At 39.1% G+C, this 27,231-nt stretch overlaps 1 protein-coding gene across 1 annotated transcript; it reads left to right on the forward strand.

Annotated features, from left to right (window-relative positions):
- The first annotated feature begins 14,333 nt into the window (after positions 1-14,333).
- On the forward strand, positions 14,334-15,527 carry LOC117315136 (uncharacterized protein F54H12.2-like). The gene has a single exon (XM_033869281.1). The coding sequence runs from the start codon at positions 14,334-14,336 to the stop codon at positions 15,525-15,527; it is 1,194 nt and encodes a 397-aa protein (XP_033725172.1).
- The last annotated feature ends 11,704 nt before the right edge of the window (positions 15,528-27,231 follow it).

Genomic DNA, 27,231 nt, shown 5'->3' on the forward strand with positions numbered 1-27,231 from the left:
ATTTTTATCCAACCAATTGTCACAGTCAAATAATTAAATTGTTTTTTTAGTGTCTATACAGGCATATCCAATATTGTTACATATCCAGATTTTTTAACGTTACTTACAAAATGAATCTCTTTTTGTTATTTCTTTTTGTATTTTCAAACTATTCAGAACTGTATTTTGGCCTTTCAAAAAATCTTGGAAAGAGACCACCACCTCATTCCTGGCTCAGACAGCATGCCCTGTCACCCATGCCAACTTTTTTCGGCTTGTAACGAAAGCCTGGAATCAGCATAAACCAGAATACTTGGTGAACGGTTTTCGGGCAACCGGATTTACCCCTGTGATGGAACTGTTATCCCTAAAGAGGCATTTCTTCCATCATCAGTGTATGCAGGTGTGTCATTTTGTTTTCTTTGGCTATTTTACCATCAACTATCCTTTGTGCACAATACTGCACATATATGACCCGATGCGACCTTAGAACAAGCCCCTGTGTTACTTTTCCGTACGTTTCTTCAAAACGGTATCTAAGTCCCTTTGTTAATTCTTGTCTGTTACTTGTGGTTTTTTTCTTTCTTTTCCTTCTTCCTTTCTTACTCTCTTTATTGTTTATCCGATAGATGAAATGGAGAACCAGACACCCAAGCCATGCACACCCGAGCCATGCACTCATACAGAGCCATTCAGTGACGTACGCGTGTCCGACAACACCGTGTCGTTAACGTTACAGGAACTGCCACAGCTGCATTATGATGAAAGGACAGAGGATACCCTTGTCGATTTGGGGATCTCCATAACAGACAGTGGGGTAGTGGTGTCATCAGTGCCATTAGACGGCAGTCTCGACAGGGACATGGCAGATATTGCGGACAATATCGGGGCGTCACCACCGGATCCCTTGCCAAATGCGTCCTCATCCGACACGTGTCCCCCGGTGCTGGCATTAGCTGCCATTGAATGCAGTATAAGTCAGGCAAAAAAGCCCAGTACGAAAAAGCTCTCTCTGCTGGTATTGATGTGGCTGGTGACCGTACGTTCCAGGCTTGGAAGACGTATAAAATTAAAATGTGTCCACAGGTATTCGTCACGGTTAGTTAAATAAGATATAATATAATGTAATGACATTTATATTATGAGATACGTGTGATGGAATTGGTAAGTACCTGTATTAGTATGTGTATGTAATCAATGTATTGTGTAATAATTGACTAATTCAACTATATCTTTCCTTTTCGTTTAGATCACACAGTCTTCAGATTCGTGGCTCCTGGAGGTGCCATCTGTACCGCTACATAAGAAACCAACAACCACAACAAAAGGCGGTTACTTTGTGATATCATGCGGCATAAGGCATTTGAAGAGAAAAAAATCGCGGAAAACAACAAGTTGATAAAACTAGAGGGAAAAAAAAGCGCGCGCTGCCAAACGGCTTGCGGCAAAGAAATCGACAACAGCAAAATTAATTATGAAATTGGAACCGGATTAAATATGTCTTATTTATTTTTTATGAAACCTAAATATTGATGACACCCTGTCTTTTTACATTATTATACAAACGGTAAAATGAATTTGAAAGTTCCAATTAATTTTTTTAAATCGGATATGCATCCAAAAGTTAATCATGTGATTATGACAACTTTCATTCAAGTATTCTTTGTGTTTGTAGAATGAGCAATGGTTGCCGATTTTCGTTCTGCTGTGTTTCAATATATACAAATTTACGTCCCTAGTTTGAGCTTACAGAAGTTCATAAATAAACAATTAAATATTAATATTTAATTGCATTTATGTTAAGTGCTTGTGATTGTTGTATATTATGTATATTAACCTTATATGGTAATTTGACATCACATGACCAGAGTAAGACTGCGCAGTCAGGCATCACGTGATCATTGCGAGACTGCGCAGTACAGCTTTTGAGACGTCACTTTAGCGTCAGCCAGAAAAGGGAGTCAAAGGCCAAAGGTAAATGTGTTTTATTTGCATTCCCACCTCCTACCCCATCACCGCTATGGTTGTTTGGCCTTTGCATTCTCTTTTCTTACAGTTGACAATTTACTTTTAGAAATGCTGTAAGACGTGTTCATTTTATTTACTTGTTGAGAAATCTTTGTAAGATTTCAATCATTGATCAGGGCATCCAGTAGGATTTAAATCTCAAGAGTCAGTGACCCTTAGCTCTGAAATCCTGAGAGTCAAATCAAAATCCTGAGAGTCAAAATATGAAATTCTCAAACTTAACTGTTAATCGTTTCCAAATGTAAACTGATAAAAATGTCTTTTTTTCAAAAATTATAATTAATTGATTAATATTCAAAAGAATTTAGTTCATCTTAATTTATTATCTAATATTTGTTTTTATTAAATAAATAAAAGTATTTTTAAAATTTACACTTTTCTTTTAATTATACAATGTATATTTTTTGTTTGAATTAAGTACAATTAAAACATAATTATTTTTTTTATTTAATTTGAATAACTGAAATAAATTTCTTATAAACCTTTTAACAAAAAAATTGTATCACAGTTTTCTTGCTGAAATTATGTCAAATGTGTTACATTGGTTAAGCATAATTTGTAAAACCATCTTTTTTTTATCTTTTTTTTTAATCTGGCTAATCCTGTTATCATATTTGCCGCCAAAATGTAACATGAATGATTTACGCTTCCTACCCTTGTCAAATGCACTGCAGATATAGGTCATGTAAGGTTATTCAGGTTAACAACAAAATGGCTGCCGCCTGTGTTGGCATGCTGCAAACTAGGCCTGCTTGCGATCTCATTCTTGTTGTGTACATACTTGAAAGTTATCAAAAACATATGTTACATTTATTTGTTGGGATGGGAATCTTCTATAGCTTACTGATTTCAATTATTTAAATGTTATTGCTTAGAACAAAGTGCAGATCGGCCACTACAGGTAGGTACAGTGGATACTTCACCTGTGCCCCAATTTGGCAATCGGCAGCGACTGTTGGATTAGTCACAGTTGAGTGGCTCTTTTAATTGACTCCTAGGGGTATTCTACTAATTAGTGTCACTGACCATAGCAAATATACCCTTTGTTGAGCCTGGGTATTGGACAACACATAGACTAATGACAGTGGTGGTCAAAATGTGAAGCGTCAGATTGACGCACGGCATGCAAAAGTCGTGCGTCAAATTAAAATTTTGCTGCGTCATTGACCCGAGGTCTCGGGTTAATGGATGCCCTGATTGATTCTTTTTACTGTTGCGAAATCTTTGTAGATTTCATTCATGTATATATTGTAGAATTATGAGGATATCTGTTTCATTTGGTTAGGCAATCTTGGTAGGAGTTTGTTCATTTTAAGATTGTTTTTCAAACTTATGTTTAATTTTAATGTTTTTCTATATTGCATTTACTGCTTTATTCAATTTAGTATGTACATGTCCATACACACCTCAAGTGGTATTCGGTTATAATTGAGTGAGTAAACACTTACCAGCTGGCCTAGAGCACGGATAAATCCTACCTCCCTCTTCCCTAGAAAGGGGAGAGGTTGGGGCAGCCCGCTCGCAGCACACTTGAGGTGTTACATGTTAAGTTTTGTACAATTTTAAGGTTTGGGCTGATTTTCCCCCTCACCTACAATAGTCATATATAGAAAGTTATCCTGATTAGGATAAACCGTGTTATGTAATGTTAATTTTCATTACATAAGGTTATGTAATTAAATATTTCATGTCGTTTTAATAAACGGCCATTTCAATCTATCAAAGTGTTTCTGTTCTTTGTGGCTATTGGACAAGCTTGCAGTTTGACTGAAAGCGCAGTGTGGTAAAACAAGCAGCTGAGCATAAATAATTTTAGTGTGTTATAATACCATTGTTGAGGTGTTAAATTGAATATATTCAAAGAAATAATCGTGTGTCCGGTGTATGGTATCGGACTGTCCGATGTATGGTATGAGACCATCCGATCCATGGTATACCTAGCGTATATTAGAAATAAGACGTCTTTCGTACACACTCTTGTCTCATTCGGCTTCTATGTAGTAGAAAAGTCATTCGGAACACATTCACCTTTATTGTGTTGTATTGGAATGGGGTATAACGTACCAGCGAAGGAACGAACGCGCAACTTCCGAGAGAGGTGTCCGATGCATGGTGAACTCACCCTACATCAATTTCACGGGTTTTAGTTTTTGAAAAATTGTCGAATGTCAACGTAAATTTCGTGAGAGTTTATATCTATCATACCATCCATGCATGTTGCAAATTTTGTGTAACGTAAAAAACATGTAACGTAGTGATAAGGACCATCTAGATTTTAATTAGATTGGTCACTTTTGGGTAAATATCTGATTGATTGATTGATGGGGCTGAACGTCTTTGTTCCGGTTATAACCGAGCCTAGGACACTGGGTAATTATGCCGGATGTATATTTCGTTTTGTCCCCCAAATGTCTGGCGAAATGGTATCATTCTTTTGGGACGAGTTGTCTGACGCCTCTTTGATATGAACGGCCGTGGTATTCCGCTGTAGAAAAACGACATAATTATTTGAGTGTTAGCAAGTTAACATTTCACTCATATTATATATCGTAGGAGTCATGATGCGACAAAATAATAAGAATTTACTGGAATGTCGTCTCAAAAACCCGTTTACATGTTAATATTTGGAGACGAAACGTCGTACCGGTTAAACTTATTGTGGCGAAACGATTGATCAGAGGGATTGGTTTTGTAGTTTTTATGCAGATTTTGATCCAACTTTTCCAGATTTAATTAAGTAATCACAAGAACATGTGTCTTCGCTTCTGTATTTATTCTCGTTCTCATAAAATCCGCCAGGGGGCAACCAAGAGCGGATGGCACCCGAGACACCAGTACCGTCAAGGAGCGAAATGTATACATTAGTAACATTACATCCCCCCCCCCCCCGCCCGCCAAAACTTTTCTGGCAAGAAAAACGCACTGGTCGCTCTTCGAACTGACTCGGATGACAAATACAACAGATTTGTAACAACTGTGACCAGTATGATATGCATTGACAATATGAGAAATTAGTCAACACTGCAGGCTATTCAGATGATCAAAGTGGACTGTCATGAAACGCAATCTAACGTATGGAACATGTATCATATGAGAAATAACATAGATGTGATCAGCAGAGCCTATAGAGAGTTCTCAGTGACGTCACAATTTCGCTAGAAACGATATTTGTCCGCCATGTTGGATTACATACAATTCCATCATGGCGGCGTCTAAGATGAAGACCACAACGAAACCTCCGTACTTCTGCCCTGCAGGTAGGGCGTAAGAATTGTACCTGCTGCCCCCATTGCATGATCGTAAGAGGCGACTAAATTTGGGATCTTATCTTTTCTCCTCTTTCTGAACAACTTCTTCCTAATGTCTCCCTTGACAATGCCTCACTTTTGGCCTTTAGTTGAGCGTTCGCCCCTGTGAGGAAGGCTTTGGACTCTGTCCCCTAGCCGAGACATACCAGAGTCTTTAAAAATGGTAGTTGCTACTCCTGCTTAGCGCTCAGCATATTTGGAGTGGGAAGACTGGTTCGCCCGTTGTCAGTATAATGTGACCGGGTGGGGTGTGCTGCTGGGTGTCTTCGGCAGTATGCTTCAGTGAGGTAGCACTATAAATCGGCAAAAGTTCCGGCCTATCACAAGGAGACTTAACACGAACATACCGCAGCCTCCCAAAACACACATACGCACTCACCACACGCATACATGTCGCACGCACGGGAGGCCGTCTTTAAATGACCTTAGCTGTTAATAGGACAAACAAAATAAACCAAACCAAACCTCCGTACTTTGAATCGCTGGACAGCATTTCTAAAGCTAGATATTCTGCGAAATTAAGTATCATTGATAAGGTTGACCCTTATACAATCAGTAAAGACCGATATAGCAGTAGTGAGTATGTACGTAACGAGCTAATGAATAGAAATACAATAGATCTATTGTTTATAGAACAATGGGTCTATTGTTTGAATTCTATAGGCTATTGTTGAAGATAATAGATCAAAGGGAATCTATTGTGATTGATTTAAATGTCTATTGTTATCGATTAGAATAGGGGTATGGCATTTTTGTTGGTGGGGACGCACAGGTGTTCGAGGTCATTGACCGAGAATGTGGTCACTGGGACAGAAATAGCGTGTGAAGAATTAAGGGTATGATAAAAATAGAATAAGGTCACTGGGGAAAAAACCCAAGTGACCAGCATAGTGTTATAAATATAGAACATCTATCACGAGTATACTCAGCATAAAAAGTCCAGGAATGCGGTCAGTGGGGGAGCACCCCGTTGCTGTGTGGATCACGTGAGAAACATATACCTGTGATAAAATAGAACGTGTTTGGAAAATTTTAAATGTAAAAACCATTGACCAATCATCTCATTATGTTACCATGCCCATATGTATTATATCAGAAGTTAATAAAAAAAAAGCCACACACCACATCTTCAGTCATACCTTCAAAGTCTAAAATCTCGTCTTGACTTAAATAGATACCAGAGATCAAAACAACTTGTACAATTTTCCGTGGAAATGTACAGAAAAAAACTCCTACGTCACTTTGTGCCTATATAAACTCTCCAAAACAGCATACAAGACATTAGTTTGTCAGAAGATCACTGAAGGCTCAACAGGCTCTACGAAATCTACTACCAGCTTCCGTAGAAGTGAGAAAAAAAATGTCCGGAACTCAATCTTCACCAGTTCTAGTGCCTGCATCGTTGTTGAAGAAAAGGCATAACCCACGACGCAGAATACTTGATACAGAAGCAGCTAAAACGTTGAGAAAGAAATTGTTCATCGACGAAAATGCCAGAGAAAGTTTCGATGCAGATGCAGAAGTGCTGTTCATCGCCGAATCTCCTGTCAAAAAAGTCAAGATAGATAAAGAGAGTCCTAGAATGGTGGACAAGACACACCATAACAATGACCTCTCCGTCAAACAGGCAGAATCGAGTGGCAGAGTGTCCGGAAAGAACATTTGTCAGTTAGATATTGGAAACAGCCATTATGTTGTTGCCAATCATTTCCAAGGCAGGCATTGGGTTCATATTAGAGTCTATGAGAAAGGACAGAATAACTCCACGTATCCTACTAAAAAGGGAATTGCCCTAGACTTAGAGAAATGGATGAAACTTATGACCTGGTATGCCGACGCCGTGGATGATGCCATCAAGGGGTACGACGACAACAGGGACACAGATTTGCACCTTCACCTTGGAGCCAATTCGTCAGTGTAAAACAGGGATACCCAGTCGTAAATATCAGACGATGGTTTCTACCAGAAAATGAAGAAAGCATCAAATCCACTCGCAAGGGAATAACATTGACATTTCGACAGTGGGAGAAAGTCAAGGACAGTATGCTTGTTTTAAAAGATTTAATAGGAGCCGAACTTGATAACGTTAGATTCTGTGAATTGGCAGACGACCATCAGAATCAAATGGGGATGCTCCAATGCAGCAATTGTAATCCTAATGGAACTATGTTTTGATGGAACGAATGTGGAGGAATGAACAGTATTTTTAATAGATATCAAATTCATAATGTGAATGAAAGTGACATTGTTTTTGTACATTTGTAGCTAATGCTTAATTGTAAATGCTCATGGTGGATACCCTCTTGTCCAATTCATGACCATGTAGTAATTTTTAAGAGGAAATAAAAATGTTTTGTATGTCATTTGAATGCATTTGTTTTGTTTTTACTATAAGTAGATTTGTTATTAGCAATCAATCATTTTACAATGTTGACAGCAGAGGAGCAACAGTACTTGGAGAGTATTTGGTCTGACCCAAAACATGCAGGGTCATTTAGCGGTCCATACAAATTATATCAGGTCGTTAAAAAAGATGGGAAGTTTAAGATCGGTCTGACACGTATCAGAGAGTTTTTATCTGGACAAGATGCATACACTTTACAAAGACATGTAAAAAGAAAATTTAAAAAGAGACGTGTTATAGTGAATGGACTGGACAGTCAATGGGACGGTGACTTAATGGATGTCAGCAACCTATCAAAACACAATGACGGTATTCATCACATTTTAGTCCTACAAGACATCTTTTCACGATTCTTGTTCACGGTGCCATTAAAACGAAAGACGGCAGAAGAAATGGTAAATGGTTTTTGCTAAGGGGAGACAACCTTCACTGGCAAGATTTGACAAAGCTTTCAAAACGGTCCTTGTTCAGGATTATCTTAGGTCTATAAATGTGCACGTAATTTTCACAGAAAACACAGCGACTAAAGCCAATTACGCTGAAAGGCGGATTAAAGACTTGAAGAGTAGGATGTTTAGAATGTTTACATTTAATAACTCTTACAGATACATCGATCGATTACAAGACATAACCGATAGTATCAACAACACGCCGTCTATACCCCTTGGCGGTATAACCCCTGCAGAAGTAAATAAAAAAAAACGAAGACGAAATCAGGTTAAACGCTTACTTAGTGAGAACGAAGACGAAATTGAAGCCTGAAATACCAAAAGAAAAAAAACAAATCGAAAAGAAAGGAAAAAAGCTATCTACAAACTTCGAATAAATGACCATATGAGGATAACCCATTTAAAACACACGTTTTTGCGAGAATACCAGCAAAAATGGACGGGAGAAGTGTTTAAAGTGTCAGGTAGATTTAAAAGACAAGATTTACCTATCTATAAAGTCAAGGATTTCATGGACGAACCGGTATCTGGAACTTTTTATCAAGAGGAACTCCAGAAAGTAACGAAAGGAGAAGAAACCGTATGGAAAATTGACAAGATATTACAGGAAAGGACGTCAAAGAGTGGACCGGAAGTTCTGGTGTCCTGGTTACACTGGCCCAAAAAATTCAATTCGTGGATAAAAAAGACCGATTTGCAATCGGTATAGAAGTGAGTAATGCAATCTCTCAACGATACAACTGTTTACTTAGGACAGTAGATAACTTTTTGACCAAAAGGATTGATTGTAGAGTCATACAAATATTATTTGATAGTCGGTTTATCTTCATTCAGAGAAGACAGGATCAAGAGTAATGATCTCCAGAACCAATTCGTTTGACGACGGTTTATTACCAGACACAAGTATGAACACATCATCAAGTGTCATATCCAGTTTGAATTCCGTGTACGAAAGGTACAATCTACACATAAAAGTCATCAAATGGGTTGGAGTATTTGCTTTGGTTACCCAGACAACGACGTCACTGGTAGTTACCGGAAGTTTGGCAGGAGAACATGGAAAAGCAAACGAGCCCGACTGTATAAACATCGTAACAAATACCACGAACTGTAAAGTTTCTACACCACCTATAGTAAATGCCACGCTGTGTAGTTACATCCGTCAGTACGAGTTACCAGACGGCTATTATCTGTCTGTGTGTCAGTACCAAAGACGTGTAATAATTGATCTTAGACAATTCATCAGCGGTAAAGCATCCATTAGGGGTATTGCTAACGGTATTGCTTTGAACGTTCGACAGTGGAATTATTTACAACGTATAACTGCTCACATCAATAACTCTATTCGAAACATGGAACGGATATAACTTGATGATAAGGAAGACAACATGGTTTTTGCCGTGTCATTTCAACATTCAAAATGTCCATAAAAGGCGTAAGAATTGTACCTGCTTGATCGTAAGAGGCGACTAAACTTGGGATCTTATCTTTTCTCTTCTTTCTTGATAACTTTCTTCTTCCTAATGTCTCCCTTGACAATGCCTCACTTTTGGCCTTTAGTTGAGCGTTCGCCGCTGTGAGGAAGGTTTTGGGTTCTGTCCCCTAGCCGAGACATACCAGAGTCTTTAAAAATGGTAGTTGCTACTCCTGCTTAGCGCTCAGCATATTTGGAGTGGGACGACTGGTTTGCCCGTTGTCAGTATAATGTGACCGGGTGGGGTGTGCTGCTGGGTGTCTTCGGCAGTATGCTTCAGTGAGATAGCACTTTAAATCGGCAAAAGTTCCGGCCTATCACAAGGAGACTTAACACGAACATACCGCAGCCTCCCAAAACACATACGCACTCACCACACTCATACATGTCGCATGCACGGGAGGCCGTCCTTAAATGACCTTAGATGTTAATAGGACGTTAAACAAAATAAACCAAACCAAACCAAACCCTCACTACGTTTAAAAAATAGCGTTACAATTCAAGATGAGCATACGAATGGTACTCAAGTCTACGGACAGTCTGTTGACACATACAGCTAACGTACCCTATGATTTCAGGGTTCAATTACCACGACCGCTGACATTAATTGGTTAATGGTCGGTAGGTCTAACGGAAATAACAATAGAGCATTCAAAGTCATTGTCAGTCAACGATACGGAACTATTTGTGTACTCTAATTTGTGTGACGACACCATTGTCGGAGAGAGGGAATTACCCCTACTTAGGAGAGTATACATGGAAAACGAGGGTAATAAGGTGCTCCTTACGAAGTACCTCTCAGAATCGGTCATGTTAGTGACGTCCATATGTATATAAAGGACGGCCACGGTCACCCTGCCATATTCATCACAGGTACCGTGACAGTGACACTACTCTTTAGACAGAGCCCGTTCCATACATAATTCTCGGAGATTTTAATGGGCATAACAGCCTGTGGGGCTCTCCGAACACAGACGAGAGAGGAAGACGTATTGAGGAATTTATAGATAAAAACAACTTGTGCCTGTTTAACAATAACACCCCAACATATTTACACCCTGCTACAGGCTCTCGTACCCACATAGACCTATCACTATGCCATCCTTCCATTTTTCTCGATTATGACTGGAAGGTTAATAATGATTTATGTGGGAGTGACCACTTCCCTATTTTTCTAAATAATATTGGGACTCCTCTTGATAAACCACTTCCTCGATGGAATATGCACAAAGCGGATTGGGTCCAATTCCAACACATGTGCAACGAGGAGCTTACTGTAGAAAAACTAACTAACCTCGATGATTCATTTAAAACATTTACCGAAACTCTCACTTCTATTGCCGAAAAAACGATACCAAAGTCCGTTCCAAAACCTACAAAGTTTCTTTTATCTGAAGAATCTTTTATTAATAGATCCGGCCGAAAGGCAGCTCTAAGACGATTTTTGACTTCCCCAACTGTCGAAAATTACAATAATTTTAAAATTTGGAGAGCAAAGGCTCGACGATCTATTAAATCCGATAAAAAGAATAGGTGGAAGGAATACGTTTCTAAAATAACTTCAAACACATCATCTAAAAAGGTATGGGATCAGTTGCGAAAAATAAGTGGAAAAAGAAAAACGGCACCATCATCCCATCTTATCAATAAAAGCAAATTTTCTCTTCTAAATCCGAAATTGCGAATGTATTTGCCAAAAATATAGCCCAAAACTCATCAGCCAAAAACCACTCCCAAAAATTTCAACGATTTAAAAAAGAGAAAGAAAAGAAACGTCTTAATTTTAAATCCTCCAACACAGAAAGTTACAATAAACCATTCGATCTCCCAGAGTTGCTTGAATCCTTAAACAAATCACACGATTCAGCAGCTGGGCCTGATGAAATTCCATACCAATTCCTGAAACATCTACCGGAATCATCCTTACGTTGTCTCCTATATATTTTTAATCAAGTCTACGAATCTGGAAAGATCCCAGACTCTTGGAAGGAATCTACAATTATTCCAATTCATAAACCTGGTAAGGACACCACTGAACCAAATAATTATCGTCCAATCTCTCTAACGAGTTGCATTTGTAAAACACTTGAACGGATGATAAACAGTAGACTAGTTTGGTTCCTTGAATCCAATAATATTTTGAGTCCACTCCAAAGTGGATTCAGAAACCGCAGAGGAACAGTAGACCATCTGGTCAGATTAGAAACCTTCATTCGAGAAGCTTTCGCGAAGAAGGAGCATCTTGTCGCTGTGTTCTTTGATCTGGAAAAGGCATACGATACTACATGGCAATATGGTATTATGAAAGACCTGCATGAAATTGGTGTACGTGGGAATGTCCCAAAATTCATTTCAAACTATATATCTGACAGACATTTTAAAGTTCGCGTAGGTTCAACTTATTCCGAAACAGCAAAACAGGAAATGGGAGTCCCTCAGGGTGGGATCCTTTCCGTAACACTTTTTGGTCTGAAAATCAACAGTATAACTAAATGTCTCGGTAAGTCGACTGAAGGGTCTCTATTCGTCGATGACTTCTTGATCTGCTATAGGTCGAAGAACATGCACACGATAGAACGACAACTTCAACAATGTTTAGGCAAACTACAAACATGGGCGGATGAAAACGGCTTTAAATTCTCCAGATCAAAAACTGTCTGCATGCACTTCTGCCAAAAACGAAAACCACATAATGATCCAGATCTTACATTAAACGGTATCACAATTCCAGTTGTCGAGCAGACTAAATTCCTCGGACTAATTTTCGATTCGAAACTCTCCTTTGTTCCACATATAAAATACTTGAAAGATAAGTGCTCAAAGGCAATGAACATTTTACGAGTACTATCCCATACTGACTGGGGTGCAGACCGCGAAATGCTTCTGCGCCTTTATAGGGCACTTATTCGATCAAAACTCGACTATGGCTCCATCGTTTATGGATCGGCACGAAATTCTTACCTGCAGATGCTGGATCCTATCCAAAACCAAGGATTACGTCTAGTACTTGGTGCTTTTCGAACAACACCTGTGCAGAGCCTTTATGTTGAGGCAAATGAACCATCCCTAAATGACAGAAGGAAAAAACTTTCTCTTCAATATGCTGTTCAATTAAAATCCAACCCGAAAAATCCGGCTTTTGACCTTGTTGTCAATCCGAAATACCAAAACATATTTAATCAAAACCAAAAACTTTTACCAACATTTGGCATTAGAATTTCTAACTTTCCTCAGGAACTTAACATCAGTTTAGACAACATAGGCGAGTACACCGTAACTGATGTACCACCGTGGCTTATCGAAACACCTGATATTAACCTTACTCTACATGAGAGGGCAAAGTCGAGTGTATTACCCGAAGAGCACAAATCTTTTTTTCGGGAGTGCATTGCAGATTTTCCTGATCATGTTCAGATCTACACTGATGGCTCAAAAGATGGAGTAAAGGTCTCCGCAGCATGCTATTCCGATCACCACTGCTCTTCAATCCGCTTACCAGATGGTGCCTCTATCTTCTCTGCGGAAGCATGTGCCATCGATTTGGCCCTCGACCATATCGAAGAACAACGCATCAGAAAGGCAATAATTTGTTCCGACTCTCTATCCGTCCTTCAGAATTTACAATCACGAGATCCAAAGAACATACTCATACAAAACCTTGTTTTACGAATATCTCGTATCTTAAAAAAATGCAAAATAACATTACTTTGGATTCCGAGCCATGTCGGAATTAAAGGCAACGAACTTGTTGACCGCCAAGCAAAACTTGCTCTAAATCTGCAACAAACAAATATTAAAATACCATATACAGATTTCAAACATCTAATTAGTTCTGCCATTCAGAGTAAATGGCAGCAACGCTGGTCTCTCGAGACGAGCAACAAACTTTTTAAAGTACAACCAAAACTTAAAACATCAAAACCAAGCCGGAAGGATCGTAGAGAGGAAATAGTCCTCTCTCGGCTCCGTACCGGGCACACATATCCTACTCATTCGTTCCTTTTGAAACGAGAGGATCCACCGGTGTGTTATGCATGTGATGTTCAATTCACAGTGCAGCATTTTTTAATAGAATGTTCCGATTTTAAGCACATTCGTGATAAATACTTTCGAGTCCCGGATATGAAAACCCTTTTCAGTTCCGTGGATTCGAAAACAATATTTAGCTACTTGAAAGAAATCGACCTATTTTATAGACTTTGATGTCTTTTACGTTACTGTCTTTGACGTTCTATTTATAACAAAGTTCACATAATCTATTCGTACATATTATTTCACATAATGTACATATATATATTTTACCATTTTTAACCACCTTTTATTATAATGATGTAAATATACAATACGGATGCTTTTAAAAAATGACAAATTTTAACTGATTTTAACTTAAAAAATAAAACATGTTAGAATATTGTTTGGCCCTAAATGACCCTAGTTGTCGATGGGCCGTAAAACATAAACAAACAAACAAACAAAGTTTCATTAGTGTCAAGAATGATTGGATCTACGTACGTATCGGACCCTAGAATATGGAAATCATTTTATCAAAACGCAAAACCGTGCAGGAAGGACGAACAATTTTCAACAAACCCTCACAACAACATGGCTTTCCTGAGTGATAAGCTTAAAGACATTGCACAACCTGCCGAGCTGTCTCTTTTCACGGTTTACCAGGACAGGGAAGCGAGTACATGGACTTGCGGAGATCGAGACTTTACGTTAAAGGGAGAATATTAAAGACTGACGGCACTGCCCTCGCATCGCAGGAAAAAACAAGCATTGTCAATTTACCATTACAGAGCATATGGTCTCAAGTGGATACATATATGAATGGAAAATTGGTGTCGCTCAACACCAATAATTACCCATGGAAGGCCTATCTTAAGGTCCTGTTATCCAGTGGTGAGGACGTGACACAGTCCCAACTTCAATCTCAACTGTATTATCAGGACGGCTACGACATGGACGATCCCGATGCTGCTACAGGATCAAACGTTGGTTTGATATACAGATACGATTATACACAGAAAAGTCGGGTATTTGACATGGAGGGACCCTTATATGAAGACATATTTAGGTTGGACAAGTACCTCGTGAATGGAGTCGACTTACATCTGAAACTATTTCGTAACAGAGCTCCGTTTGTGATAATGAGTGGTGAGGACAGTCCAGCATACAAGTTTGAAATACTCGACGTGGCATTCAAAGCTTGCATGGTCAGGGTTGATAGTGGCGTTCTCATCAATCATGCCGCAATACTCAAGGAGGTTACGGCAAAGTACCCTCTGACGAGAACTGAAGTAAAGATGAACACGATCTCCTCAGGGATGGGTACGATCATCTGGCAGAACGTCTGGTCCAACAATTTACCTACAAAAGTGTATTTCGCTTTTGTCAAACAGACGGCAGTGAACGGAGATTACACTAAAAATTCGTTCAAGTTCTTGAACCTTGCGCAAGAAATCGGTCTGTACGTTAACGGAGAAAGCATACCTGCTCGCCCCATTAAAATGGACGTAGGAGACAACAGAAATTACGTCACACCATTTGTCAACCTTTTTGAAGTAGCCGAGAAATGGAACGATGATTCGGGACTCACGATTACTAGAGAAAACTTTAATCAAGGATTTACGGTTTATGGGTTTACTCTCACACCCTGTGGACTTGGAGAGGAATATATAAACCTGGTCAGACAGGGAAGTGTCAGACTCGAGGTGAAGTTTGCGAGTAACACCACGGAAACCCTAAATTGTGTAGCTTATGCAGAATTTCCAGCTCTCATAGAGATCGACCAGACATCAAATATACACAAGTATGAACACGGAACAACTAAAGTGTGCCATGAAGGAAATGAAACTTTCCGTCAATCATGGTGTTTATTCTAGTGACACTTCACCTCGTAGCGTCACGTATCCGTCCATCATCGTATGTAACACAGATCCCTCACATCTGCCAGGAACACACTGGGTAGTGTTCTGGCTTCAGAGTCCCAAGCATACGGAATTCTATGACAGCTTAGGAAAACTGCCAAGACATTACAGCGAACATTTCGACAATTTCATAAAGAAAACCTCAACTTCCTGTTTATACAATAACGTGAGAGTTCAAAGAAAAGGAGCAATTACCTGTGGATATCATGTTTTGTTTTATATCTTCATGAAATGTAGAAATGTGTCTTTGTCCGATATTGTACATATAATGAGATAATGTATTTCACCAGACAAATATGTATATGAATATGTAACCCATAATTTCAAATGTGTGTAAATAAAGTAGTGTGTAGTAAAATAATAAAAACAAATAAAAAAAATACGTGTGTATCTTGTCTATATAGTGTGCTAAATATGTGACGATTACTCATTTAAAGTCCGACTTTTGAGAAGGATACATCATGTCATCGTGGTGGGAAACGAGATCTCTATTACCCTTTAAATCCCCAACGACAATATTGATTGCGGGCGCCACAATGTCCGGCAAGACTACTCTGACCTTCGATATTTTAAAACAGGCTTCTGGCATGTTTGAAGAAAACCCTACCAAAATAGTGTTTGCATACGGAGAATATCAGTCATTACTAGAACAGATGGAAAAGGATATACCAGGTCTAATTTTACACCAGGGTCTGCCGTCCAGAGAAGAAATACATGAATGGAGTCGGGGAAACGGTCACACCGTTCTCGTTTTGGACATGATGAATGAAGTGGCTTCAAATTCTGAAACTGTCAATCTTTTCTGCATATCAGCACATCATAAACGAATTTCAATCTTATTCCTATCTCAGAATTTGTTTTTACGCGGTAATATTTTCAAAACCATATCACTAAATTGTCAATATGTCCTACTATTTAGAAACATCAGAGATGCTCGTCAAATTGTTACATTTGGAACCCAGGTGTTTCCCGGGAAAAGCAATTACTTTAAACAGGCTTACGAAAAGGCAATGAGTATTTCGCCGTATAGCTATTTATTAGTCGATCTACACCCTTCTTCCGATAATTAATACAGACTGCGCACACGCATACTACCCAATCAAGATACCATCGTTTATTTACCAAAAGGATAAATATCAATCATATCAATTAAATCTGTCAGTCAAAATGAGTCGTTCAATGAGAGCACACGCTTGTTATCTACAACTATTGTACGAGGCAGGCGTTAAACAGAGAAAGGTCTTGATTCAGACCATCACAAATGATCAGTTACATGCCTTGTGTGAAGTAGCCCTGAATGTGTACAGACTCGTTTGACCTGCCCGGTGTTTACATAAAGAAACTGAAACCTTTCAAGACTGTTATTCGCTCACTGATTAGCAGGCGTGTACGACGTAGTCGTAAAAAATCAACACTTCTAAGGCGTCACGGTTTATTACCCTTATTGTTAAAACCTGCTCTACAGGCACTTAAGGAGTACGATGGCCCAGGAACTCATTCTGATTCCCAAGATGAAATACGAGATGATGGTGACCTCTCAGGTGAATAATGGAGCCAGTGCACCTAACAAAACTACTGTCACGAATCAACAGGAAAACCCCTCGATGAAATCGAGTACACAGGACTATCCACCGACGCATTCGTTTGTGAACATTTTGAAGTTCGTTATTCCAAACAAATTTCAGAAAAAAACCAGAAGGTTTACTAGATTTCCTGGCAAGGCACGGTAACACTGTTTTAAAATTCAACCAAGGAGGTGAATTGATATATAAAGGAGACCTCATTAGAGACGCCGTGACTGTCCGCACAGCACACAGGCCACGTGGATATAAAGAGTTTTACGCTGGGATGAAGGAGATACACACACCCATTTCGTTTATCAGTAATACTGATCGTAAATCACTCCTATACAATGAAAATAAAATATGTACAAATGTATGTCTTTTTATCTTTTAAAGTTTCATATATTGACTTAGTATATATTTATACTCTCCAACAAAAAATACAAGGAGAGTATGGTAACAGGCCATTGTCATAGAAATCATACACAAATGGGAATTACTGGATTTACTGGTTTTACTGTTACGAAAACGTACAAAAATGTGTCCATGAACTAAAAACATTACGTTGTGTTGCATAAAAAACGTTACACGAACGAAAAATTAAAAACCCTGTGACGAAAAATCGCATCATGACATGTACAGTAGTATTAATTTTGATACGATACTTATATGAAATAAAGAAGGTTTGTTTAAAAAATGATTCATTACACTTACAAGTGATTGGATTTTTGTTCACGAATCGAAAATGTTTTCTTTTCTGTAACAAAAACGAGACATTAACACATTTCTTTTCGTAGAATTGTACAATAATTGTTACGTGAGCAAAATATTAAACAGCTTGAATAAAAAACCATTAGATGAAAAGTTGTATGATATTTGAAACGATGTTACTATAGAATAAAGAAGGTTAATTTAAAATACGTTACACGCGTGTTATAGAGGCGTTTGATGATTAATTCTACCGAATCAAAAATCTAAACGTTTTGTTATCACAGAATCGCTATCGCTCCATGAACAGAAAAAGTTAGGGTGGTACAAAAAAAAAAAAAAACTGACATGAGTGAAAAAAAAACATTTCATGATATATATGGACATTTTTTCAATACCCATACGGTAAGGTGTCAAATGTATCCCACTGAATACAACGTTTGGTATATACAATTTTATATTTTTTTTCTTCAACAGAATGTATTTTTCTTTTTCTTTTTTGTCTGGTTATTTTGTGGGGGTTTGTTACACTAATGCTGCCGACTTCTTCACGCGGTGCTTCAATTAAACCCAACATGCTTTCAAAATTGAGCATTTTTGCATTGGTATAATTCAGCGTAAAGCCTCTTATTTTGCAAACACTATACCCTTTATATGTAATGTACGAGTACTGCTTTGGACCCCCGGATACAAAGTGTGTGATGTGGTCGTCTGGGTCAAGTTCACTAGTCAGTTCGCCAAGATAATCCCCCAGGTCAGGGTTAAGGTCGCTTTGCCCACTGACATATATTACGGAATCTGTGTCGTAGTACAACACGCGATTACCCAGCATTTCTAGGATACCATATAATTTAAGTCTAGCCCAGCATGTTGTCATGCTAGCCACGAATATATTGGTTTGATCGTTTTCAAGTATGAAGTGCTCATCATTCTCCCAAATCACTTGGATGGTATCATCGGTTACGATGTGAAAATCTTTTATGATTTTTGTTCTATCGGACAAGCATTGAAAAAACTTGTCGGCCTCATACTCATGAAAATATGTAGTCTGTGGCATATTTAATCGTTGACCAAACTTTCCCCAAAAAGAATTCAGAAGTAACTTTGCGAGAGATCTCAGGGCCTTGTTTTCTCTAATATTGTCTGGATTGAGACGAATACCTTCTCTTTTGAAGTACTGCTCTATATACTGGGCAGCGTCTTCTTCCGACTGAACCCAGGCGGGCCAATCGCTAGACTCCTGCTTGATTTTAAGAAATACATTAATGTATTCCCCGAAAAGACCTCCTTCCTCTGTGGAAGGATCATATTGACTACTTTCATCAAAATGGTACACTTCAAAGATTTCTATAACCTTGTAACTTTCTCCACCGCCTTGTTGATTTCGGGTGTACACCATGTGCCAGTCATCGCCCTATCACTGTCGGGGCACTGATACGGTTTCTGAGAGCATCGTTCTGCACACGTACGACAGAGAGCAAATGTAAGCTTCCCGTTTAACTTTTGAGGTAAGACGGGGTGATAAAGGCCCTTTGGCGGTAAAATTGTGACTTTTGCAATGCCAAAATATTCTGAAATATCCTTAAACCCCTGTGTAATAATGATGGGATGTTTGATTGGATACTTTTCGTATTTATTGATGTAAGGATACAAGGAAGTGAAATCGACGTAGTGCACTTTTTCATCGTCTTTTACTTTATAATGTAGCTTTGTGGTGTTAGTTCTACCCCCAAAGAAAGAGTCTCTGGGATCTAGTCTCTCCTTGATATCGAGACTGTCACATACAACCTTGGCATCCTGACAATTGTTCAGTAATTCCTCAAACTCGTGTTCCCATATGCTATGATAATTTATACCTAAAGTTCTTATATAGTTTTCTTTCTTTTTTGTGAGAGCAAATAACTCGTTCATGGATTGTTTGGTACGTTGAAGCTTCACCATATTCCTATTGAGAGGAAAGCATTTACTACAACCGTACCAAAAACAACCCAGAAATTCGTACACAGTTCCGCCACGCTGTGCCATATTATCACCTGTTGAAGGGCCGGCGTACCCATCAGCTCTATAACCAGAACCGGGAATACGTATCCCCCCCCCCCCCCCCCCCCCCCCCCCCCGTTTAGGGCATGTCTTATGTGAACGGGACTACCGTTTCTCTTGCTTCTTTGCATGATCAATTCCAGCCATTTTATGGAAGCTTTTGAGAAATTATCACGTCGGGTATACCCACTAGACGGAACTTGTGCCAGCGGAGAACTTAAAAATCGACTTTCATTAATCGTATAATGTTTGTCATGTAAAGTTTTCTCATTCATCCAAGTGCCATTAAGACATACTTTTAATTTCCCGCCTTGTTTCTGGGCCGGTAGCCAGTCGGTCAATTTGTCGTCACCATCTAACTTAACTTCCCAGTTCTCTTTTAAAAACTTGGTCCTGTAGACCTTTGAGCAAACCCCTGCGATGGTTATTTCATTAAAGGGATCTACTTCACAGGTTGACTCGTCACCGTGTGTGGCGCTGCCCGTTATGTCTAATAAAATGCTTCGAAACTTGAGGCAAGCTTTTCTCAATATATCCACATCGCTGCGACAGTAATCTACGATTTCTTTTTCAAAGTCAAATACCTCTCCGCTATCAACTCTCTGCTCATACCATTTCATAAATTGAACCCTATCATTCTCACACATATAGTCACATCCATAGTATCTAGCGGCAGGATAAGGACCTGAATATCCCTGATTTTCTGAGGTGTTAAAAAAATGAGGGAAATAACCTTTCTTGAGCTCTGATAGCTAAATGCATCGGGTAAATTAGCAAGGTTCATGGGTAGGAAATTGAGCGAATCCAAAACTCTTATATTAAGCTCCTTACCTACTGTCATGGACATAATCTTGGAACCCGAATAAATGATATTCTCGGGGCGCAAGGCGTTGTCCATCAGATATTCTAATAAAAAGTACCCATCATAACCTTTCATGTTATGAGCCAAGACCGTGTAGTCTTTATGACTGACATGAAAGAGCCACTTGCAAAAATCCTGTGCAGTATTTTGACCTTTGAATATTATCTCGCGAAATCCGCAAGAATGTTCACACGGATTTTTCTCAAAACATTTTTCTTTCTTGTTATAAGAATTACATTTGTCACATCGAGATCCGCACGCAAAACACTTAGCTTTAGGTGTGACGTCATCGTCGATGCATAATTCACACACAGTGTGGGCTACTACCAAGTTTGGTGTGTGTTGATTCTTGTTGCACCAACTCTGACGACAATTTGTACACAGCGAACACGTTTTACACGGAGTCGCGTCATCTTTGCATGTCACACAAGTTAAGTTACGAGTGAAAGAATAACCGTCTTGACATGTCAGTACTTTATCAGTCTGGCTACATTCGAAATCGAAGAAGACAAATTTACATCTAGGTTTTCGGGGGTCCAAAGCCCTGATATAACACAAGTGAGATGAATCTACATACTCGTCACAACTCTTACATTTATATTCCCCACACACGTGCTGTTCAGGTTTTCTTTTGAGGGTGTCAATGCATTTGTGACAAGAAGTACATTTCCAAATCAAATCACAGTTAGAAACTGGTATCGGACTACACTTTCTTGTCTTTTTCTCGAGATGACGGTAAAAACAAGCCAATGATTTACAAGTCATGTGACATTGCCGACAACTGACGAATCCGTGTCTGTTTTAATCGTCATCGTGACAACTCTTTGATTCACAAAAAAAAAAAACTTACTTTACACTCGTGCCTTTTTTGATACGCCTTGAGACAATTTTCGCAGAATTTTGCTGCCCCAAAAAATCCCTGAATGTTAGAAATGGCATGAAAGTGAGATTGTACAAGATATATATATATTCATCTACATTTAGAAAATCTTCAAATTTCTTTATATCGTTGAGTGAAAGCATTCTGCTCTCCCCATGTAACCTAGTTTCAACTAGAAGGTAAAAATTCAACCAATGCAATTTATTTGACCCAGTTTTTGGGTTTCGTAATTTTCTGAAATACCAATCGGGACATTTTTTGTATTTAAGAATCAACTGTTCTAAGGTCAAGGACTTGTCGTCATGACTCTGCAATTCTAACCATAGTTTCTGATTTACTTGATTTGCGCTTAGAAATGCCACGATGATGGCTCTTGACAGACACGCATTGTCAGTGTTTGTAATTTCAATGATAGACCTTTTGTTTTTAGGTGACGAAGTCTCAGTTGACCTATTGCAATCGCCTTTTGTCCGGCGTCGTGCGTCGTAAACAATTTACATTTTCAACTTCTTCTTAAAAACTGCTGATCTAAATTCAATGAAATTTTACAGGAAGCTTCCATGGCTGAGGGTGAACCAAAATTGTGAATTATATGGTCCCCACCCCCCAGGGGCCTGAGGGGCGGGGCCAAAAAGGGTCAAATTGACTAAAATTTCTAAAATCTTCTTCTCTACTCTCAGATATGGTAGAATCAAATACTTTTAATAGATGGAAGGGTCTTAAGGTGCTTTACCAAAATTGTGAATTTCATGACCCTGGGGTCTCACGTTTGCCCCTGGGGAGGGGGTAAACTTTACTATAGTTTATATTGGGAAATCACATTTTTGACTATTATTTGTTGGATTTCTATTGGAATTCATTCTAACTTGGTTAAAATTATCAGCATGGGATGACAGTTTGATGGTATGTACATGCTGGCCCTGGTTGACCCCCAGGGGCTGGTGGGCGGGGCCAAAAAGGGTCAAATTGACTGAAATTTCAAAAATCTTCTTCTCTACTCTCAGATATATTAGAATTAAATACTCTTCATAGATGGAAGGCTCTTAAGGTGCTTTACCGAAATTGTGAATTTCATGACCCTGGGGTCTCACGTTTGCCCCTGGGTAGGGGGTAAACTTTAGTATAGTTTATAAAGGGAAATCACATTTTTGACTATTATTTGTTGGATTTCTATTGGAATTTATTCTAACTTGGTTCAAATTATCAGCATGGGATTACAGTTTGATGTTATGTACATGTTGGCCCTGGTTGACCCCCAGGGGCTGATGGAGCGGGGCCAAAAAGGGTCAAATTGACTGAAATTTCAAAAATCTTCTTCTCTACTCCCAGATATGTTAGAATCAAATACTCTTCATAATTGAAGGGGTCTTATGGTGCTTTACCAAAATTGTGAATTTCATGACCCTGGGGTCTCACGTTTGCCCCTGGGTAGGGGGTAAACTTTAGTATAGTTTATATAGGGAAATCACATTTTTGACTATTATTTGTTGGATTTCTATTGGAATTTATTCTAACTTTGTTCAAATTATCAGCATAGGATGCCAGTTTGATGGTATGTACATGTTGGCCCTGGTTGACCCCCAGGGGCTGGTGGGCGGGGCCAAAAAGGGTCAAATTGACTAAAATTTCAAAAATCTTCTTCTCTACTCTCAGATATGTTAGAATCAAATACTCTTCATAGATGAAGGGGTCTTATGATGCTTTACCAAAATTGTGAATTTCATGACCCTGGGGTCTCACGTTTGCCCCTGGGTAGGGGGTAAACTTTACTATAGTTTATATAGGGAAATCACATTTTTGACTATTATTTGTTGGATTTCTATTGGAATTCATTCTAACTTCGTTAACGTTATCAGCTTGGGATGACAGTTTGATGTACATGTTGGCCCTGACTGACCCCCAGGGGCTGATGGGCGGGGCCAAAAAGGGTCAAATTAACTGAAATTTCAAAAATCTTCTTCTTACAACCCAATTAAGGTAGAATTAAATACTCTTCACAGATCGAAGGGTCTTAAGGTGTTTTACCATAATTGTGAATTTCTAGCCCTGGGGTCTCGCGTTTGCCCCATGGGAGGGGATAAACTTTACAATAGTTATAGGGAAATCACATTTTTGACTATCATTTGTTTTATTTGTTTTGAAATTCATTCTTTCATTCAAATTTACTGAAATATTTCAAAAATCAGGTGACTGTTAAGGCCCATGGGCCTCTTGTTAATACTACTGTTAGGTCCCGTCACAGACGTTACAACGTTACCCCTTCCACCCCTAGGAAGATCCAATGTTCCGACGTCCACACTGAAACTTTCATTCAATGACAGCTCCTCGTGACTATTTAAAACTTTTTGTACCTCCTCTATGACCACTTAGCTCATCAAGTGTACGAAGAGATACTACAATAGGATTATTTAGTGCACTATGATGTATTATGATACGCCCTAGGTCCGATTTTTGAAGCCCATTTGTCGCGTGTTCAATAACATTATCAAACATTTTCTCTTAACTGTGTTAGCATGGTAGATATCTTACCGCCGTTTTTATTGTTAGTAAATACTACCTTTAATGTACATCTTTGACGTTATTTTTAAATGTCCGTTCTTTTATTTTAAAAAAGTCGTAGTTTAAGGTGTCTTGTTCTGTTTCCCCGTCTCCTGACTGTGAAGCATCCACAGACTTTGAGGAAAAGTCAGGACGAGTTTTACGTTCTGGGGACTGTATATGACTGGGTCCCGCGACAGCTGGTAAAATCGGGTTTTGATTGGGACCCTCTGTCGACGATACAGTTTGGTGAGGTGTCTTTGGTAGAAAGGTTTTCTGTCGTTTCGGTGGAGGCTGTTCTGTATGACTGATTGCTCTGATGTTATTGTGAGCCGCTTCGTGGTTACCATATTCTTCAAAATCCATGAAGTGTCCCCAAGGACAAAAAGAGCACAAGTACTCTCTCTGAATGCCATTCATGAAATCTATGTTGAAATGCATATTTTCATGTTCCCTGTACACATCATATGATCCGAAGTCATTCAGTCCACACCACGAGCAAATGAATTTGTCAGACATCTGAAAATATATGAACTGTTTTCTGTCAACACTCTATTCAAGGGGGACACAACTCTGTGATTTCATCGATGGTTCAGTACACGTAATTTACACATATGAGTTGTGCAGGGAACGTTTTGTTTACACTCTGCCGCGGTGTTTTATGAATGAAGTTTAGCACACACAACATCGCCTGGTGTCGCATTCCGGTCTGATAATTAAACTGTTGACCTTCATTGTGTACCAGTCTTCGGCTACTATGCGAGATGATAACAACTCAATGTTAATTGTTAGCTTGACTACGATATTGTTTGTTATTAGTTCTTGTCATCTGCTTGTAATGTCGGTGATTGATATTTGATGTTTATTTGATTGATCTCTATCTCTGTCCTGCCCTGCAGGTAGGGCGTAAGAATTGTACCTGCTGCCCCCATTGCATGATCGTAAGAGGCGACTAAATTTGGGATCTTATTAGCCCACCATCATCAGATGGTGGGCTGTTCAAATCGCCCTGCGTCCGTGGTCCGTCGTCCGTCCGTCCGTCCGTCCGTCCGTCCGTCCGTCCGTCCGTCCCTCCGTCCCTCCGTCCGTAAACAATTCTTGTTATCGCTATTTCTGAGAAAGTACTGAAGGGATCTTTCTCAAATTTCATATGAAGGTTCCCCTTGGTGCCTAGTTATGCATATTGCATTTTGAGACCAATCGGATAACAACATGGCCGACAGGCAGCCATCTTGGATTTTGACAATTGAAGTTTGTTATCGCTATTTCTGAGAAAGTACTGAAGGGATCTTTCTCAAATTTCATATGAAGGTTCCCCTTGGTGCCTAGTTATGCATATTGCATTTTGAGACCAATCGGATAACAACATGGCCGACAGGCAGCCATCTTGGATTTTGACAATTGAAGTTTGTTATCGCTATTTCTGAGAAAGTACTGAAGGGATCTTTCTCAAATTTCATATGAAGGTTCCCCTTGGTGCCTAGTTATGCATATTGCGTTTTGAGACAAATCGGATAACAAAATGGCCGACAGGCAGCCATCTTGGATTTTGACAATTGAAGTTTGTTATCGCTATTTCTGAGAAAGTACTGAAGGGATCTTTCTCAAATTTCATATGAAGGTTCCCCTTGGTGCCTAGTTATGCATATTGCGTTTTGAGACAAATCGGATAACAAAATGGCCGACAGGCAGCCATCTTGGATTTTGACAATTGAAGTTTGTTATCGCTATTTCTGAGAAAGTACTGAAGGGATCTTTCTCAAATTTCATATGTAGGTTCCCCTTGGTGCCTAGTTATGCATATTGCGTTTTGAGACCAATCAGAAAACAACATGGCCGACAGGCAGCCATCTTGGATTTTGACAATTGAAGTTTGTTATCGCTATTTCTGAGAAAGTACTGAAGGAATCTTTCTCAAATTTCATATGTAGGTTCCCCTTGGTGCCTAGTTATGCATATTGCATTTTGAGACCAATCGGATAACAACATGGCCGACAGGCAGACATCTTCGATTTTGACAATTGAAGTTTGTTATCGCTATTTCTGAGAAAGTACTGAAGGGATCTTTCTCAAATTTCATATGAAGGTTCCCCTTGGTGCCTAGTTATGCATATTGCGTTTTGAGACAAATCGGATAACAAAATGGCCGACAGGCAGCCATCTTGGATTTTGACAATTGAAGTTTGTTATCGCTATTTCTGAGAAAGTACTGAAGGGATCTTTCTCAAATTTCATATGTAGGTTTCCCTTGGTGCCTAGTTATGCATATTGCGATTTGAGACCAATCGGAAAACAACATGGCCGACAGGCAGCCATCTTGGATTTTGACAATTGAAGTTTGTTATCACTATTTCTGAGAAAGTACTGAATGGATCTTTCTCAAATTTCATATGTAGGTTTCCCTTGGTGCCTAGTTATGCATATTGCTTTTTGAGACCAATCCGAAAACAACATGGCTGACAGGCAGCCATCTTGGATTTTGACAATTGAAGTTTGTTATCGCTATTTCTGAGAAAGTACTGAAGGGATCTTTCTCAAATTTCATATGAAGGTTCCCCTTGGTGCCTAGTTATGCATATTGCGTTTTGAGACAAATCAGATAACAAAATGGCCGACAGGCAGCCATCTTGGATTTTGACAATTGAAGTTTGTTATCGCTATTTCTGAGAAAGTACTGAAGGGATCTTTCTCAAATTTCATATGAAGGTTCCCCTTGGTGCCTAGTTATGCATATTGCGTTTTGAGACAAATCGGATAACAAAATGGCCGACAGGCAGCCATCTTGGATTTTGACAATTGAAGTTTGTTATCGCTATTTCTGAGAAAGTACTGAAGGGATCTTTCTCAAATTTCATATGTAGGTTCCCCTTGGTGCCTAGTTATGCATATTGCGTTTTGAGACCAATCAGAAAACAACATGGCCGACAGGCAGCCATCTTGGATTTTGACAATTGAAGTTTGTTATCGCTATTTCTGAGAAAGTACTGAAGGAATCTTTCTCAAATTTCATATGTAGGTTCCCCTTGGTGCCTAGTTATGCATATTGCATTTTGAGACCAATCAAACCCC

This window comes from Pecten maximus, chromosome 17 (assembly GCF_902652985.1).
Source record: "Pecten maximus chromosome 17, xPecMax1.1, whole genome shotgun sequence".
NCBI lineage: Eukaryota > Metazoa > Mollusca > Bivalvia > Pectinida > Pectinidae > Pecten > Pecten maximus.

Excerpts from the sequence above, each read along its gene's own strand:
- LOC117315136 (XM_033869281.1), top strand. The coding sequence starts at position 14,334 with ATGGACTTGCGGAGATCGAGACTTTACGTTAAAGGGAGAATATTAAAG.